We start from the raw sequence: 20,264 nt of genomic DNA on the forward strand, positions 1-20,264 counted from the left end.
TCACGGTCGGGCTGTTCTTGCAGTTTAAAAGCAATGTCCACTGAAGATCGCTGCGCTTCACCCTACGAATGCTACATCTTGATGACAAAGCAGAAGGAAAATTACCCAAATACTGAGCTCCAATCTGCCTCCCTTCTGGGATGGATGTGCTGAGCTATCCATGCACTCTCGGGAAAACCAGCCAGAAGAAACAGGTTTTAATGACTGTGTCAAGAGACAGAAATTTCTATTCATGGAAAAGGCCTTGATGGTCAGGGGGATAAGCGGATTGCAGATTAAGTATCAGAGTCCCCAGAGAGCTTGAGTTAAGATAAGAACTCACAAGTGTCACTCTCCGGATGCTGCTGGCAGCAGGCAGCATCAGACATTCCTGCCAACTTTCCAAGGCTTGAGACCCCACACGTTGACCTCCAGGCTCCCAGGATACCCATTTCCGGAGCTCAAACCACTCTCTCCTTGAATCCTCCATTTACTGCACCTCTCTTGAGAGATGATGTTTCCAAACCCAGGTACATCTCTCCCTCCTCTGCCGCCACTACCATCTTTCCTGGTCTCTTCCGGTCACCTGTCAACTTCCCACCCCTACCTGGACAACGTCTATGAATCAAATCACATCATATTGCTGCTTAAGACCTTCTAACATCCTCCTTCCACAAGCAGAATAAAACTCACTTACTGGGGCCTAGAAAATCTTGCACACTCTGATGCTTGCTTCCCCCGCCTCTGAGCTCACCTGCCCAGGTCTGTCTGGTGCCAAAGATGAGCCCCTTTTTACTGTTTCCTCAACCTAGGCACAGATCTCTACCCTGGATGTAGCACAGCTGGAGCTAGAGAAATTGTGCCTTGGTGAGAGGTGGAGGCAACAGTGATCTTTGTGTATCTTCTAAGGTACAAGTGATTTTGTAGAAAGAAAAAAGGACCTTTTTTCTAGTATTCGGTTAGCAAATCTAAAAAGTGTAGATAATCCGGCTGGGCGCAGTGGCTCACACCTGTAATCCCAACACTTTAGGAGGCCAAGGCGGGTGGACTGCCTGAGGCCAGGAGCTTGAGACCAGCATGGCCAACATGGTGAAACCCTGTTTCTACTTAAAAAAAAAAAAAAAAAAACTTGGTGTGGTGGTACACACCTGTACCCAGCTACTCAGCAGGCTGAGACAGGAGAATCACTTGAACCCAGGAGATGGAGGCTGCAGTGAGCCAAGATCGTACCACTGCACTCCAGCCTGGGTGAGACAGTGAGACTCTGTCTCAAAAAATCCATTCTGCACAGTGGTGAAAACAAGTTTTTACTTATTTATTGTTCCTTGGGGTCTCTGGACACTTGTTTTTTTGAAGTGTACAATTTAGTGGTTTTTAATATATTCACAGGGTTGTATGACCATCCCTACTAACTGATTCCAGAAAGGGGTGATCTAATTTTGAAAGTCACGATGACTTTCACATGCAAATGGCCCAAGACCATTCCCAGAATGTTCAGAAGTACAGGACTCTGCATTTCTAAAAATTTATTTATTGTGGAAAAAAAAAATACACCTAGCATGCAACTGACCATTTTAGCCATTTTTAAGAATACAGTTCAGTGGCATGAAGTACATTCACACGGCTGTGCCACCATCGCCACCATCCACCCACAGAACTTTCTGGAATCTTGCAAAACCAAAACTCTGTGTTCGCTAAGTGATCTGCAAAAGTTTCAGAATTATAGGATTATCCAAGCTGGAGCTCTCTGAAGATCCTGTGCTCCCACCGCCTCACAATTCTGATGAGTACAGTGAGGCCCGAGGAGGTGAAGCCCTTGTCCAACGTCACTCACGTAAGTGACAAGCAGGTCTGGAGCCCACGTTTATTTATTGAGGCGGATTCTAGTCTCCTGCCTTCACTGAGCATTGCAGGAAATGGCCCTCCGCTTACCTACATTCTGGTTGAAGTGTCTGTAATGTGAACAAAAGTCCTGCTGAATCCCTGAGATTTAGAGAATGAGCTGGACTCCAAGAGGGTCCCAAGTTCCTGTCTCGGGTGTAAAATTTAACCCCAGCCCTTCAGGCTCCAGTGAGAAAGGCCCCTCCACTTTGAGATCCAGGTCCCTCCTACCCATCCTGGGGGTCCACTCTCAGTCATCGGGGTCACGCTGTGGGGGAAACGGAGGCACTGCTTACCCAGAAGTAGTCGCAGTAGCTCCACTCGGTCGGTTTCAGCAGCTGCTGTTCCGGCATCGTGTCTGGGTGAGGGAACGTCACACAGTTTATCTGTAGGGCACAGAACAAGAAAGAATGACTCTGCTGGAGACTGGAATAGCGAGGAAGGCTTTGCTCCCGGGGGAAATGGCACTACAGCAGCCTCCACATTGACAGAACATGCACAGGGATCTTCCCGTGCTCCAGGGGCCAGCACTTCATATGAGGGGCAACAGGCGCTCACCGCCAACCCAGAGGGGTTGTAACCAGTACCACCTCTCCAGAGGGCAGTTTACTAGGATCAAAATTGCAAACATCCAGGGCCTTTGACCCGGCAATTGCACAAGAGTCTATCCTACAGATACAGTTGCATGGGGGCGGTGATGTCCATACACGCTTTTTCACGACAGCACTATTTACGGCAGTTAAAGGCCGGAAAACAACTCCAATGTCCATCAGCAGGGGAATGGTTAAACAAAGTATGAGACAGACATCTATGGAAATCAGAAAGGATGCAGTGATAAAGTTCTTAAATTTAATTAGAAAAGTGGCCGGGCGCGGTGGTTCACGCCTGTAATCCCAGCACTTTGGGAGGCCGAGGCGGGCGGATCACCTGAGGTTGAGAGTTTGAGACCAGCCTGACCAACATGGAGAAACCTCATCTCTGCTAAAAAATACAAAATTAGCTGGGCGTGGTGGCGTATGCCTGTAATCCCAGCTAGTCGGGAGGCTGAGGGAGGAGAACCACTCGGACCCAGGAGGCACAGGTTGCAGCGAGCTGAGATGGCACCAGTGCTCTCTAGCTTTGCAATGAGCTGAGATCATGCCATTGTATGAGCGAAACTCTCTCTCAAAAAAAAAAAAAAAAAATTTAATAAGAAAAGTGTGCCAGTATATTCGGTTAGGTGAAGGTAAGAAAAAAAAATGCAAGCGAAGAGTATTACAGTTCCTTTTTAAAAAGGAAGAGATATACAGTGGACCCTTGAACAACACAGGTTTGAAGTGCAGGGGTTCACTTATACATATTTTCTCTCCTGCCTCTGTGACCTGAGACAAGACCAGTCCCTCCTCTTCCTACTCCTCCTTTGCCCATTGAATGTGAAGATGTTGAGGATGAAGACCTTGAGGATGATCCACTTCCACCTAAAGAACAGTAATTATATTTTTCTTCTTTATAATTGTCTTAACATTTTATTTTCTCTAGTTTACTGTAAGGATACAGTGTATAATACACATAAATATGCAAAATATGTGTTCATGTCAGTGAGGCTTCCACTCAACAAGAGGCTATTAGGAGTTAAGTTCTGGAGGAGTCCAAAGTTATATGTCAGTTTTGGACTATGGGTAGAGAGGGGGCACCCCTAGCCCCCATGTTGTTCAAGGGTCACCTGTATAATACACATTTGGTTATTTGCGTATCGAATACTTCTGGCAACAGGTAACATCATTTGCTTCCAAGGAAAGGAACTGTGTGGGTGGTCGGGGGGAGAGGTTACCTTGCAAATGTTATGTCATGATATGTATCATACAAACAAATACAGCTTAAAATTATAATCTGGGGGGCCAGGCACGGCGGCTCACACCTGTAATCCCAGCACTTTGGGAGGCCGAGGCGGGCGGATCATGAGGTCAGGAGTTCGAGACCAGCCTGACCAACATGGTGAAACCCCTTCTCTACTAAAAATACAAAAATTAGCCAGGCGTGGTGGCGGGCGCCTGTGATCACAGCTACTCAGGAGGCTGAGGCAGGAAAATTGCTTAAACCCACGAGGTGGAGGTTGCAGTGAGTTGAGACTGCGCCACTGCACTCCAGCCTGGGTGACAGAGTGAGACTCTGTCTCAAAAAAAAAAAAAAAAAAAAATTATAATCTGGGCTGCACATGTAAGGCTGGCCCTAGCTAAGGAGAGTGAAGTACAGAAACTTCTGGGTCGTCTCAGACTTTTCTGCCCAAGCACATTCGCAATGCTCCCTGGTTTTTCCCCACTGTGTGGAGGTGGCTTCAGGCCCCAGATTCCCACCTCTCCTAGGACGTGGGCTAATTTGCTTCCTCTGTGGGAGCAAGGCCTGAGCCTTATAAGTCTTTAACCCCTCCTTGCAGCCCAAGCACCTGCTGAAGTAGAAAATGTCACACATTAAAAAATGATCCCGCCCTGAGGTTTTGGGTCCAGGACACAAACTCCAAAGCTGGGCGGGGCGTGCAAGCCAGTGAGGTGCCCAAGTGTCACAGAAACTGCAGCTGGGATAGGAGGGCGGACAGCCTCTACTTTGGGCAGGGGTCGGAGGCTACAGAGATGTGTCCAAGGGGCAGATTCTGCTCAGCTTTTGCCAACTGTTGTCAAGCGTTTCTGAGGAGTGCAGTGCTGACAGATTACGTGATGACTCGAGGGAAGCTGAAAATGGGGATTTCTATGCAAAGTGTCTTCATTTCTAAGTGTTGGCAATTAATTCAAGGTTAAAAACCATAATAATATAAACAATAAAATCATGTAAGCCCAACAAACTCTTCTGCCAGCCAAGTCGGGCCCATGGACCTCCAGTTGTAACCTCTGGTTCAGGAAGCTCCTGGGTGGTTAGAAGTAAATCTAGCCCACACCCCCTCCCCACCTGCCAGCGCACAGATCTCAGTCGCAGTCTGGGAGAAGTCCCCGGCAATAGAAGGAGCCTACTCCTCCCGGATCCTGACACGTGGTTAAGGCAAAGGCTGAGGTTCCCACCAACCTAGAGGGAAACACGACTCAGCAGAAGGATCAGGGGCAGGAATGACATGGAGAATCCTGGAGATGACAGGGCTGCACCAAATTCTGCCAAGGATAATCCCTTCTTCTCTTTCTCCTTTTCTTTTATTTATTTTTTTGAGACAGAGTCTAGCTCTGTCACTAGGCTGGAGTGCAGCAGCACGATCTTGGCTCACTGCAACCTCTGCTTCCCTGGCTCAAGTGATTCTCCTGCCTCAGCCTCTCTCGAGTAGCTGGGATTACAGGTGTGCGCCACCACACCTGGCCAGTTTTTGTATTTTCAGTAGAGACAGGATTTCACCACATTGGCCAGGCTGGTCTCAAACTCCTGACCCCAAGTGATCCGCCCTTCTCGGCCTCCCAAAGTGCTGGGATTACAGGCATGAGCCACTGTGCTGGGCCTCTTTCTTCTTTACAAAATGTCTAACTTCTAAGAATACAACATTATCCATGTAAGATTCCTGGCCAGGGCATGGTGGCTCACATCTGCAATCCCAACATTTTGGGAGGCCAAGGTGGGCAGATCGCTTGAGCTCAGGAGTTCGAGACCAGCCTGGGCAACATAGCACGACCTTGTCTCTACACAAAATAAAAAACAAAACTAGCCAGGCATGGTGGTGCATGCCTGTAGTCCCAGCTACTTGGGAGGCTGAAGCAGGAGGATCTCTTGAGCCTGGGAGGTTGAAGCTGCAGTAAGCTATGATTATATCACTACACTTTAAAGCCTGGGTTAAAAAAAATCCTATCAAAAATATTTAATCTGAATTTAATGATGAGTGGGGAAAATCAAGTAGTTTTTTAAAAGGTACCTTGTGGCAGGGCATGGTGGCTCACGCCTGTAATCCCAGCACTTTGAGAGGCCCAGGTGGGCAGATCACAAGGTCAGAAGTTCGAGACCAGCCTGGACAACACAGTGAAACCCCGTCTCTACTAAAAATACAAAAATTAGCCGGGCGTGGTGGTGGGCACATGTAATCCCAGTTACTCAAGAGGCGGAGTCAGGAGGATCATTGGAACCTGGGAGGTGGAGGTTGCAGTGAGCTGAGATCGCGCCACTGCACGCCAGCCTGGGCGACAGGGCGAGACGCTATAAAAAAAAAAAAAAAAAAAAAAAAAAAAGGCAAAGCTTCCTAAACTCTAAGAAATGAGCACTGTGATGAATTAAAAAAAACAAAGGCTAGATGAAGATCGGCTGGGGCTGGGGAGTTTTCTCCCAGGTGTCAGCAGCCTGAGTGAGAGAAGGAAGGGCCAGTTCTTGAGGCCAGCATCAGAAAACTGTCACCCCAAGCCATGGTTTCGGGTTGAGTCCCCAAGGTGTGTCCAGAGGCAAGTCTCCTTTCTGTGCCTCCATAACCCACTGCCAAGCAGGCAATCATGAAAACAAGGGATGGATTTCGGCCGGGCACGGTGGCTCAAGCCTGTAATCCCAGCACTTTGGGAGGCCGAGACGGGCGGATCACGAGGTCAGGAGATCGAGACCATCCTGGCTAACACGTGAAACCCCGTCTCTACTAAAAATACAAAAATTAGCCAAGAGCGGTGGCGGGCGCCTGTAGTCCCAGCTACTCGGGAGGCTGAGGCAGGAGAATGGCGGGAACCCGGGAGGTGGAGCTTGCAGTGAGCTGAGATCCGGCCACTGCACTCCAGCCTGGGGGACAGAGCGAGACTCCGTCTCAAAAAAAAAAAAAAAAAAAAAAAGAAAACAAGGGATGGATTTCAAAGGAACACAGATTCCTTATTTTGTGTTCCAGTTATTCTCATTTCAACAAATTACGGTCATCACGGTCCGCCTTTATTTTGCTTAATAATGCACTCCATGAAAATTTCAATCAAATTTAATGATAAATTAACTATGACATTAAAGTAAATTGAGCATTAAGAATGATGGAATGAGTAGACTTTTGGGTACTCAGAGGCGGGTCTAAATGCCTTCTGGAGTGGCCTGCCCTGCAGGTATCTTTCCCCTTTCCCTCACCCAAACTGCTCTTGGCCTTGCCTTCTTGTTGGGGAAACATTTTCCTACAAAGAAAGGACTTTCCCATGTCAGGAAGAGGCTTGGCCAAACGCGGGGCAGGCAGGAGGGGAAATGGGTCTTGGCCAGTCTTGTTTCCCAGAATCTTCCTGAGTTGACTTACCCTCGGAGTGAGGATGCCACCGCCCACCCCAGGAGGCCTGTGCAGACAGACCCTGCTAGCCAGAGTGGGAGACGGTACCAAGGACAGCCTCTTCAATGATGCATCCTGGCTGGCTCCAAGCCAATCATCTAAAAGGCCATGGAAGTCCTGAGGAGGGCTGAGACCTGCCTAAGCACCACTCAGTCCCCTTCTTGTCCCAGAGTCGAGGATGAACATGCCTCAGAGTCACCTAGAGGACAAAGGTTGCTGGGTCCCACCCCCCAGTGTCTGATTCAGGAGCTCCGAATGGGGTCTGAGTTCTCAAGTGATGCTGAAGGTCTGGGGACCACACTTCGAGAACGAGCATTCGTGATCCATTCAGCAGGGATGGGACGGCCCCTGGGGGAGACCTTATGTTCACCAGAATGGAAGACAAGCCACGGAGATAAACAAGCCACAGGGCCCTGCTCTTAAGATCCTACATGGCAAGTGGGCAAAGGACATAAACACTTTTTTATTCTTTTTTTTTTTTTTTGAGACGAAGTTTTGCTTTTGTCGCCCAGGCTGGAATACAATGGCATGATCTCAGCTCACTGCAACCTCCGCCTCCCGGGTTCTCCTGCCTCAGCCTCCCGAGTAGCTGGAATTACAGGTGCCCACCACCACGCCTGGCTAATTTTTGTATTTTTAGTAGAGATGGGGTTTCACCATGTTGGTCAGGCTGGTCTTGAACTCCTGACCTTCAGATGATCCACCCACCTTGGCCTCCCAAAGTATTGGGATTACAGGCGTGAGTCACTGCGCTCGGTCCAGATACTTTTCAAAAGAAGACATATATGCAGCCAACAAGCATATACAAAAATGCTCATCACCGCTAATCATTAAAGAAAGGCAAATTGAAACCACAATGAGATACCATGGCATGCCAATCAGAATGGCTATCATTAAAAAGTCAAAAAATAACAGGTGCTGGCAAGACTGCAGAGAAAAGGGAACACTTAAACACGGTTGGAGGGAGTGTAAATGAGTTCAACCACGTGGAAAGCAAAGTGGTGATTCCTCAAAGAACTAAAAACAGAACTACCATGTGACCCAGCAATCCCATTACTCGGTATATACCCAAAGGAATAGAAATCTTTCTACATAAAGACACATGTGCGCATACGTTCACTGCAGCACTATTCACAATAGCAAAAACATGGAATCATCTTAAATGCCCATCAACGATAGACTGGATAAAGGAAATGTGGTACATGAACAACATGCAATACTATGCAGCCGTAACAAAGAATAAGATCAAGTCCTTTGTAGGGACATGGATGGAGCCGGAGGCCATAATCCTTAGCAAACTAATGCAGGAACAGAAAACAGGTTGGGGCAGAAGAGTAAAAGCAGTAGAATGTGGGAATTCGTTAGGGACCCATCACCCTGCTGCTTCTGCCACTCCTTCAGGATACCAGTCCTCAGGTGGAGCCCGGAGGTGCCTGCCACTGTCTCCGTCCTCTCTCATTTTGGGATTTCTCCCTCCCAGGAAGCCCACTGGGATTTCTCCAAATCCTCACTCCTGCAGGACTGAGCCCTGACTCAGACACCCTCTCTCGGGCTTTGCATGTATTCTCATTTTATCTTCCTACCAACTCCACAGTGGAGGAAGAACAGCCTCATCGTATACGGGGAAACCGAGGATCACAGAAGCAAGGTATCCGAATCTAGACCCAGCTGACTGCAGAGTTCAAGCTTCGACCACGAAGCTATGGGATGGGCTATTTGGCTCATCCACTTTCCATTTGAACATCCGTCGAAAGGCTGCTCAGTGCCACGCGCTACGTTAGATCTTCCCAGCAATCTGCATGCAATATATTTGTAATGATATGTCTCGTGATGGTTTATTTCACGTTTCTCCTCCTTGCCAGACAGCCTGCTCTATGAGGGGATGGGGACCATCTTTTCCCTGCTGTTTCCCTCCTCGCTGGTACACTGTTGGGTACACAGTGGCTGCTCAGGAGATGTTCCTTGGTGCAGTGGCCGGAGGCTAGGGATATAAGGCACCATCTCCGCTCTCAACAGTTCCATAAACAAGTCACTGTAATTCTTCGGGATAAACCTGCCAGTGGAGTAAGCCCGAGGTGCTGAGGTTACTGGAAGGACTGGGGGTCCGGGGGAGGAATCTTAGATTTAGGTAATAATAGTAGGCCCCAGCAGACAGAGGGGTGGGAAGGTGAGAAGGATACTGCAGGAAGGGAAAGGACCCAGGATGAGAGGGTATGCCCCACAGGTGGGGACCGTGTTGCTCAGTTTGGCGGAGCTCAGAGTCAGGGAGTAGACAAGACTGAGGTGAGAAGGGGTCTTTGCAGGGGTGCCGAGGTCTATCCTGAAAGCAGGACAGCGGGGACCACAGAAGCACCCTGCAGGAGAGTAACGATTCATCAGGCTGCTGCCTGGGGTAAGCACCCCCACTACAGCACAGAGGACAGGCTGGAGGCAGAACGTGACTGTGGCCACCAGGGAAGTCTGCAGTGATGGGGGACGGGGGGTCATGATACCAGCCGGGAGCAGTGTCGTCAAGCGGGGATTAGAAGAAGCCTGGGATACTTCTACAAGTAGCCTTGACAACACCATGAAGTCAATTCAGTGATGCCCATCCAGGGGCAATTTTACCCCCACCCCAGAAACATGTAGCAATGTGGAGACATTACTGGTTGTCACAGCTGGGTGGGGTCGGGGATGGATGCTATTGTCCTCTGATGGGAGGGGCCAGGGAAGCTGATAAACATCTACAATGCATGGGACAGTCCCCCAACAACAAAGAGCTATCCAACCCAAAATGTCAATGGTGCTGAAGTTGAGAAACCCTGAGTTCACTGACCTGGGTGGAGAGGAAGCATGTTTCCATCCGTGGGGATGGAAGATGGGAGAACAGTCCCTTCAGAGAGAGGGAGGCAGCGGCAGCAGAGGGGCATGGTGAGAGCTGTGTGTGCGCACATGTCCCAGAAGCTACTGGAGCCTCAGCGTTTATTTGCAATGGTCTAGTGCAAACTTATGCACAGATGAGGAAACTGAGACACAGAATGTTTACCTCTCCAGTTCACTGTAAGTGGCAGAGCAGGGTCTAGAATCAGCTTCCTAATTCCTGGGCCACCACTTTTAACCTTGCTGTGTCCTTTCTGTGACCTCTAGACCTCCAAATCAGGGTTCCTATGTTCCTGGATCAGAAGGGCTGGGAGGGCCACATAGCTCCATCCTATGGTGCTCCAAAGCCCAGGGAGGGAAGAGAAGGTGGGAGAAGACTTTCTACATATGGATTCCTGTCCTCCCCTGGGTGACATTTTCCAGATGGTTAACACCAGGGTCCAGCTACACCTGTGAAAAGACCTCATCCTCCTCCCAAGGCCTCCCAGGCATAGCAAGAGCCTCACTGCCATCCTAAAGATCCACTTTCTGTTTGTTCAACAGAAGCAAATAATGTGCCAGCCACAGTTCTCAGCGTTTTACGTGTATTAGCTCATTTAATCCTCACAACAGCCCTGTAAGGCAAGTGCTATTATTATCCCCATTGTACAGATAAGGAAACTGAGGCACAGAGAAGCTAAGTCACCTATGCAGGATCGCACAGTTTGTGCATGGAATGGTGGACCAGGGTCTGAACCCAGGCAAGCCGGCTTCAGTCTAGGCTCTCAGCCTCTGTCACACTACCTTTCCAACACACTAAGGTGTAAATGTGCCCGCTCCCCACCCAAGACAGGGGCTCAAAAAGGAAGGATGCTCAAGAGGGAGCCAGAGGGGGAGCACGCCTCCCCGTGTGTACTGCTCAGGGCGAGTTCCGGCAGGCGGTCCCACCCTCACTTCCCCGGAGACCAGTGTCCTCAGCAAAGCTGCATCTTTGCTCTTGCACCAACTCTGTTGCTTCCAACCCTCAGGTAAATGGAGGGACACCCTCGACCCTCCCCTGCGGCTGGGGTCCACTGTGCAGCTGGCGTTCCTGCAGGGCTTCTCCGCACAGGAGCAGCCAGTAGCACAAGGGCTGCCTCCCAGCAGCTCTCTGAGGGGTATGCAATGGGACATACCAGCTAGAAAACCACCTGGCTGGGGTGTGAGAGCCACTGAACGCACGTGTGACCCACCCAAGGCGTCCGACATAGGGAGGCCCCAAGGCACGCCCCTCCCCCGAGTCCTGGCCCAGCAGGAGCCTGTGGGGAGCAGAGGCTACAGGCTCCTTGCACAGCCTGTTTGACCACCTTGCCTGCCGCAGAGAAGGGAAAATGGTTTGACAACAGAGGGCTCAAGTCCAACTGTCTCTGAATTTTCTCCCAGAGGAAAGCGGACCGGGGACAGTATGGGAGAGGAAAAAGCCAGCCCCAGAGCTCTGTGGAACAGAGAAGAAGAGAAGACACGACCCCAAGGGTTCCCCTCCAGCCCCTAGCTCCCACCCCGGGTTCTGTGGCTACGCTGCGAAGCCCCGAAGCTGAGGACCACAGGAGTCCCCACACTCCTCTTCCCAGGTGAGAGTGTGGCCGGGTGGCTCTGTTGCCCTCTTTTCTGAAACCCTCTAGATTCAGACGCGTTCATGCTCCTGCCAAGGGCTGTGAGCTGCCGCGAGCACCCGTCACTCCCAATCAAACAGCACACTCCACCTGCCAGCCCCACACGAGGGACAGCGGAAACAAGACCCAACAAGGCTGCCAGACCCTGAGCTCTGCTGTCAGGGAGCCCACGTGTCTGTCCCCCGAAAACTAGCTCCAGGCTACGGGTGGGGAAGAAAGAGCGTCAGAATCCAGCTCCATTCTTGCTCTGGACCCACCACCCTTTGCTGCCCAGGCCTGGAAACTTCTGCTCTGTGGGATCAGACAGCACGGGAAGCGGCTCACCTCATCCCTACATACCACGGACAGGGAAGTTCACGTCCCAGCCTCCTGAGACCTGAACCATCCCCTCCCTGCTGAGTGTCTCCTTCTTGGGAAACCATGAACTCTGGAAGATGAGAACCCAGAGAAAGAGGCTGAGCATGGGAGAGCAGTGCGTGTGGAAGGGAAAAGGCACCTGTGGGCCAAGGCCAAGGCCAGGTGGTACACTGGGAAGTGCCCTGGGCCGGCAGCCAGGAGACCTGGGTTCAAGCCCTGAGCTCTGCTCCTCACTTGTTTTGTGACCTGTGGTCCCTCCTTTGCTCAGTATCCTCGGCAAAAAAATTCTCCAAGGCAAGAGTGTTTACTTAAAACCTCTGGGGCACTGGTTCAAATGCAGATTTTCCAGTCTGGCCCCAGAGAAAACAACTTGTATAGCCGGGGTGTCATCTGCATTTTAAACAAAGGTCTTGGAGGTTTCAGAGTACACTTGGCAGACTCCCTCATGAGAAGCAATGACATGGCTCAGCGGGAAGGAACAGGGAAGGCAGGTGTGGGCGAGGTGTGCTGCCCGCTCTGACCACACCTGAAGCTCTGGCTGCAAGACGAAGTCCAGCAGGTGCCCCACCCCGTGGCCCGGGCACCATCACTAAACACCTTTAAGGCAACCCTCCATGACGTAACACTCTGCTTTTCACTTTGCATTTTTGTTTTCCTTTTAGAATTCAAGTACGTCTCCCACTCCCACCCCCCACTTTCTCCTCCCCCTCCTTTTTATGTATTTCAGAAGACGGTGGAGAGCTCCTGCTGTGTCCCAGCATTCTGGGGCATTTTGTGACAATTTGAAGATGGGCCACTGTACCCTCTGGAACTCTGCACCCGAGCCTGCCCACACCCCCTCCCCACCAGCTCCATCAACTCCACCAGTAACGCAAAGGCTGCTGCTACCCACGGTCCAAGCAGGCTGAGTCGTTCTGCCCCGCCCTTGGAGACACCATCCATCAGCACAGGGCATTCCAAAGGAGCTCATGACACAAGGAACCCAAGCCAGCTCCAGAAGGGGCACTGTGGTAAGGGCATAGATTTCAAATCCTGATACTTCCCAGCTGGGTGACCGTGAGCAAGGTGCAGCTCTGTGCCTCAGTTTCCTCATCTGTCAACAGGGTGATATACTGTGTACAGAGCACTTACTATATGCAGGCTCTGTTCTAAGTGCTTTCCATGGATGGACCCATTTAGTCTCTACACCATCCCTAAGGCACAGACCACCCGCCACCCCCCCATTTCCCCACTTGATGGTTATTGACTGAGACGAGAAGGAGTCAAGAAACTTGCCCCAGGCTGCTGCCCAGTCATTAATATAACTGACACTCTGGCCTCAGAGTCCACGTTCGTCGTCGTCGTTACACTATATTGATTCTACAACTCACACTTCCTATAGCTAATGGATAATTAAATGAGCTGCTTGGATCCCTACTTGCGCATCATAAATGCATACAAAAGTTGCAGCAATTGCCATCGTTAATTGTTTACCTAAACTTTTTCTCCCAAAGCAGGATGTGCAGCCTGGATGAAGCAGGGAAATACACCCACTCTTGGTTTTGTCTCTACGGGGGTGGTTGGAATGGCTCAGAGCTGTGTGAGTTGGAGTCTAAGAGAGCAATCCCCCGTTCCCTGCTCTCCTGTATTTGTGTCAAAATAGCGAACCTGGGACCACACTTGTCAGGTCTGTGCCTCTCAGGGGGGCAATGATGTCCAGCCCCACCTGCCCCAAGCACAGGGCTGAGGAGCAGAGGTGGGGTGTGGGGCTCCCCCTCATCTCTGCATGGGGATGGGCGGGGGGGGGTCTCCCTCATATCCACATGGGGGTGGGCATCTCGAAGCGCCCTGGGAGGCAGGCTGGCCACCTAGGCACAAGCTGCCTGCTCCCGTGAGGAACTCCTAGGAACTCTATTCTTAGGGCGCTTTCTCTTGCTTTTAACTTTGACATCTTCCAGAAGTTACCCTGCACAAAAGCAACCCTGCCGCGGCTGTAATTTACACGTCACTTCACTTGCGCTGAGCGCAGTCCACCCCCTTCAACCCACTCCCGCACGCGTACCTTCCCCTCCTGCCCTGAAAAAAATGGCTTCTGCATCATCCCAGCCACCCTCCTTCCACTTGCTCACCAGGAGAGAAGTGAAATGTGAAATTGACAGGAGAAGGGGCGGTGGGAGGGGGACGTGGATGGGGAACTTCAGCAAAATCCGAGCTTTGGAACTTCCCCGTCTCCAGGTTGGGCATCACTTCTGCTTGGCGGTCCACATCGCCATGGCAACAGCCCAGCCAACTGCCCCAGCTCGCAGCCACCCTGAGAGTCCCCTTCCGGAGCCACTTACCGTGATGGTGTTTTCCTTGCTCTGCTTTTTGCTTGGTGATGAGGATCCCAGGTTCTGGGGAGAGAGGCAAGAAATATCATCAAAGCTGTTCTCCATATTGGACATTTTCCCCCCCCATTCAGGTTCCCTGAGGGTGGAGGCGCTGGGGAAGTTCAGGGATGCTCAGTCTGCTGTCAACTCCTAAGTCACCATATTCTGGGCCAGGGCAGGCAGGGGTCTCCGTGACCCCACGCTGTTCCCACACCCAGCTCTCGGGCGGAAGGCAAATTAAGGAAGCCTCCTGCACAGGCTCTGAGAGAACTGCTCCAAACCAGGTCTCCCCTCCTCTTCTCTCAGTCTGTGATTTGGGGAGTTAACCCCTCCGCTGCCCTCTGCTGGTGAACATTCTGCGTGCCGCTTGCCGCCCGAAGCCCCGGAATCCACTGGGGAGAAGAGAGTTAAGGCCACCACCTCCTGGCACTGAGGACTCAGCACACGACATTTTATTCTGAAACCCCCGGGTCCAAAACATCAAACCTAAACACACACAATGTGCACTGAGGCGCTGCTCGGTCACCTCCCCGACTCCCCGGTTCCCCAACCCCGTGAGCCAGGAGGGATTTCTCAGCCAAGCCGACTTCCAGCTTTCATTCAGTCTTTAGATTGCCTTTTGACATCTTCCACTGCCAGCAAGAAAACCAGAGTCCCAAGTACCTCTGAGCCTTGAGGTCCTCAGCAGCCTGCCAAAGTCCTGGGATTGGTCTGGCAGAGAAAATTAAGGACTGCCAGTGGAAAATGCCACACGTGTCCTAAGAGACTATGACTCTGAAGAGTATTTGATACTGGGTCTCTGTTGTTCTATTAGCAATTACGTTAGGGGTTCAATACCAGAGATCCCCAAGCAGGAACTGGGATGTCTCCCATCCTGAGCCACACAGCGACCTGGGAAGCAGGCTTACCCCTAAGGCACCGCAGGTGGTCATCATACATGTGTCTCAGGACTTGTGCATGACCTCTTTTTTTTTTTTTTTAAGATAGAGTCTCACTCCGTCACCCAGGCTGGAGTGCAGTGGCGTCATCGTGGCTCGCAGCAACCCATGCCTCGCAGGTTCAAGCAATTATCCTGCCTCAGCCTCCTGAGTAGCTGGGATTACAGGTGCCCGCCAGCATACCCGGCTATTTTTTGTATTTTTAGTAGAGACAGGGTTTCAACATGTTGGCCTAGCTGGTCTCGAACTCTTGACCTCAGGCAATCCACCTGCCTCGGCCTCCCAAAGTGCTGGAATTACAGGCATGAGCCACGGCAGCCGGCCTGGCCTTACTCTTCCTTAGTAGAAGATAAGGAAGTGGTTGCCACTTTATAGATAAAGGCCAGAAAAAGCATGGAGGGGCTTCAACAAAAGGGAACCACTGGCTCAGGGTGGGGGGCACCCCACCCCTCAGGCCAGCACGACCCTAGACACCTGGCCAAATGACCATCTGCAGGTGAGGGCCAGCCTTTGCCTCAGAAACCCATCAGCAAATTAGGTAAACCAGGGAGCTTGACTATGCCCCTGCTAAGGTCTCACCCCCTTACTCCATACAGTCTTACTTGGGTTGCCAATTAAAGTCATCTCAGGAAAACTGATATCCTTAGGGTGTCTAGCAAAAATGAACCTTATAGAGCATTAATTTCACACAGACAAGAAAATGATTACTAGCCTTGAGACCCCGGCCAGAGAATCCGACTTCTTTGAGCCTCAATTTCTCCATCTGTAAAATGGATGGTTATCACTGGTCCTCAAGCTTTGAGGTGTGCCAGAATCAACTGAGGAAAGTGTCCAAACTAGAGTCCCAGCTGCACTCTCAGCTGCTGGGCCTGATCCAGCAGGTCCCAGGTGGCGCCAGCATCTCTGATTTGCAGAATCTGTGGACCTCACTTGGCGACACATGGATCTGATCTACACTGTGGTTTCACTGTGTTTCTCTACTTACGGCAACTCCTCTAGCGACCCCAACAGGCTCCCGGCCAACGTCAACTTTATGGCCAACTACAGCTTCCACAGACATTTTTAGTGCATCATCTCATCCAGCTGGCCCACCCTATACCTTCCCAAGTGATCAGCTCTGCCAATTTTGGCAACTTGATAGAACTGCACAGGGAGAAAGGCACACAGAGTCTACAGGGCAGGAGGTACCAGTCACCAAGGAGAAGAGACAGGGATAGGAGTCTCTCTCTCCATAGATTCATTCACATACAGACACTAGTCAAGCAAATACATGCCAGGAAGGGGAACGAGTAGCCTTTAGGATGGATTCTGCAGTCTGCCTTCCTGTCATGGACACATTACCACCATCACCACCACGTTCCCACTGCAGCCTTCCAGGGAGGGCAGCCAGCATTCTAGCAGCCCTGGCAACAGCCTTCGAGTCTACCTACGGATGCTGACAATGTTGGTGGTAAGGGGGCTAAGAGGGGAGAAGCAATGCAAGAGCTACTGTCTACTGAGTGCTTGCTTATTACGGCAGGCTCCAGGTCAGCCATCTGACATATTTAATCTCATTTCATCCTTACAACCCCAGCGAGTTAAATGGCATCAACTCCATTTTACAGATCATGAAATTGGGGTTTGCAGAAGTAAAACTGTCCAGGGTCACAAGGCTAGTAAATAGAGGAGTGGAAATTAGAATCCAAGCCTGCATAACTCTTTCCTCTATCTTCCGCCATCTCTCCACTTTGAGACCTGAGACAATATCTTGTTTCCCATGTGTCTTTGCAGGAGGGCAAAAAAGATTTCCATCAACCACAAACATATATTTTGGGACCACTATGTATAAGTCTCTGTAGAATAAGGTTCGATGCAGAGGTCGCACCTCGTCCCTATAACTTGGCTAGGATAGGAATACAAGTAATGGCACTGAAGGTGGGTGTTCCACGTGTAGGTGACAGCACCTTCCCTGGTCTCTGCTCTATTAGCAGTGTTTTACCTCAACCACTGTGGGCCAAGGTAGGTCACAGGCAATCTTAGGCTCTGCCTGTGCTGCTGATAACCTGTGCCTACTGCTCCAACTTCAGATACATATCACATGCATTTTTTATATATATATATATATATACACACACACACACACACGTGACACACACACTCTCATAAGGCTCCACTGAAAGGGCCCAGAAGGAATGACATCTCATCACAGTGACAACACCTACTGGCTAGAAATTGGTTTCCAAATATTATCGGAAGCTCCTTGGTACTAATTCCAAAGGCAAGGTATTTGGAATATCTTAGTGTACAAAGATGTAAGAAAGTATTCAAAGAATAATGGAGAGATAACAAAAGAACATAAACAACTTAAAAGGGCTCCCACAGGCCAAATGTGGGACGATTTGAGCACAAATATGAATGAATGACTGCAACTAACTAACTCACTCCAAGGGGGAGGGGAGAGAACATTTATTTCAGAAGAATGCCAATAAAAAAATGTACAAGAAATTGATGACCGCCATTTGCAAACCCCAGTGTCAAAGAGGATTCAGGCCGCAATCCTCATGGACGCTGAAAGCAGCGGATGGAACGATTGTCAGGGCACAGGATATTCACAGGGTCTTAACTGGCACCTCACAGATGACTGACAAATTAGAAAGGGAAAATGTACCCCTGCGAAGGAGAAATCTGGCAGCCAGCACCTTAACCGAGAGTGCAAACTGCGCCTCATGAGTAGGGTGCTAATCTGGGTGGCTGTGCCTCCAAATGCGGTAAGAAGAACCCCACATGCCCTGTCCAGCATTCTTGCCCAGACTGCAGAATCTGAACCTAAGCATAAGAGAACGGTCAGATCAAGAATGCAGGTTCTTCTACAAGACACCTGACCTGGACTCCTCAAACATAAATTGTCAAGGTGATGAAAAACAAAAGAAAAAAAGGTGTAAGGGATCGAGTGTAGAGGCGACAGACTGAGGCAACGACTTGGATAAAACATTCTATCCATGTGACAGAATATTCTTCAGCCATAAAAAGGAATGGAGTGCTGATCCACGCCACGACGTGAATGCACCTTGGAGTTCCAGGTGACAGAGGCCAGACACAAAAGACCACAGACAGTATGATACCATTATAGGAAATGTCCAGAAGAGGCAATTCCATAGAGACAGAAAGATTAGGGGCTGCCTAAGTCTTCAGAGGATTCTGTTTGGGGTGATGAAATGTTCTAAAATTGATCTGATAATGGCTGTACAACTTTGTAAATACAGGAAAAAACACTGAATTGTACCTTGTAAATGGGTGAATTGTATGGGTAGGTGAATTATAGCTCAATAAAGCAGATTTAGGGGGAGAGAGAGAGAGAGAAACTGAAGAGACACAGCAACCAACGTGTCTGTGTGTGAACTTGAATGGATCCTGGACTGGGGAGAAAAGCAGCTATAAAAGGGATTGGGGGGCCAGGTGTGGTGGTGCATGGCTGTAAGGTGGCACACGCCTGTAATCCTAGTGCTTTGAGAGGCTGAGGTGGGAGGATTGTTTGAGCCCAGGAGTTCTAGGATTCACGAGTTATAATGGTGTCACTGTACTGCAGCCTGAGGGACAGAACAAGACCCCCCCACCCCTTCTTTTTTCTTTAAAAAAAAAAAAAAATTTTTTTTGAGACAATTGAGGAATCTGGAGTGTATATATTAGGTGATATTATTGAACTAATGTTTTCTTAAATATGATAATGGTATTATGATGTCTTCTTCCTGGATTCTCAAATATTTGCATTTGAAACAGTAAGGCAGAAACGTGCCTTAAAATAATCTAGGGGGTGGAGGGCAAGGGGATTGGGGGAGGGGATGGGAGCACAAATAAAACGAGATTGGCCAAAGGCAGGTAATCGTTGGGCTTAATTAATAGATTTGTGGTACCTTATTATATATTCCCTCTACTTTTGTAAAGGCTTGCAAATGCCTATAATAAGAGTATTTGTTTTAAATTTCCTTTGCCTATGATTCCAGAGAACTCTTCTCCTCCATTTATTTTGTAAAGGCCTGCCCAGGGGTCAGGACACCCCACCTGGGCATCTCTGCGTCACCCTGAGGCCTGGCAGGGGGTGATACCCCACAGGAAGCGCTTGGTAAACTGGAGTGGGTCATTCACTAGTGATTCGGCAAGTCCCCCACTCCAAATGTCTTCTCAGCCCATTTCCTCCCCCTGCCAATAATCTGGGTCCCATCCCTTCAGCAGATGGGATCTCGTACAAAACCCTGCAAAGGCTTCCCAGTGCGGTTAGGATAACCCCTGAGCTCCTCGTGGTAGGCCTGTGCAGACTACCCCAGCCTCACTTCCCACCCTCCCCGTGCCTGCTAATTTAGTAAGCCACAGCTGTACTGGGTCTCTGTGGGTTCTTTGAAAACACGGTTCCTCCTTCCTGCCTCCAGGCATCCACGATGTTATTCCCTCTCCTGGAAAAGCCATTCTTTCTCCACCTCTTTGCCAAGTGAAACCTTTGCTCATCATTCCAGTCTTAGAAGAGGTATGTTTTCTTAAGGTGTCCATTCCTGACATTGCTAGCACCAGGCTAGGTTCTCACAGCATCCACTTCCTCCAGCCCTTATCACTGCTGAAATTGCACCATTATTTATCTGCTCTTTTTCCCACACCAGCCATAAAACTCCATCAAGGCAGGGCTACAGATATCACCTATGTCTCAGTGCCTGACAAAGACCAAAACTGCTCAATAAGAACATGTGTTACTGAATTATTGAGGTAGGCAGGAGGTGGTGGAGATTAAACATCTCACCTCTTTCTCCACTCAGAACTCCATGCTCCAATGGATCCCGTAAGCTTCCAAGCCCTTCGTCCCATTCTCTCTCCTCTCTCCTGTGTCTAGAGGGTCTTTCTGGGAAGTTCGTGAGAAGCCAGAACAACTGAAAGGTGGACCACAAAAAGGCCCAGGCACTGGTAGGCAGGAAGAGAAGGGACCGGCTAAGACGTGATTCTGCAAAGGCAGTAAGCCTATTAGCCTTTGCTGTAGAACCGGAAATACCATTTGACCCAGCAATCCTATTACTGAGTATACCCAAAGGAATAT

The 20,264-nt window shown here is 49.9% G+C and overlaps 1 protein-coding gene across 7 annotated transcripts in view; it reads right to left on the reverse strand.

Annotated features, from left to right (window-relative positions):
• The window catches only part of GAS7 (growth arrest specific 7), a 284,928-nt gene that overhangs the window by 34,265 nt on the left and 230,399 nt on the right, over nucleotides 1–20,264 (reverse strand). For all 7 annotated transcript variants that reach the window (XM_003912340.5, XM_003912339.5, XM_031657376.1 and 4 more), the window contains 2 exons: nucleotides 14,241–14,294; nucleotides 2,157–2,246 (listed from right to left, as the gene is read on the reverse strand). In XM_003912340.5, the coding sequence (XP_003912389.1) occupies nucleotides 2,157–2,246; nucleotides 14,241–14,294 (144 nt within the window). The remainder of the gene's footprint in view (nucleotides 1–2,156; nucleotides 2,247–14,240; nucleotides 14,295–20,264) is intronic.

Source organism: Papio anubis, chromosome 17, assembly GCF_008728515.1.
Source record: "Papio anubis isolate 15944 chromosome 17, Panubis1.0, whole genome shotgun sequence".
Taxonomy (NCBI): Eukaryota; Metazoa; Chordata; class Mammalia; order Primates; family Cercopithecidae; genus Papio; species Papio anubis.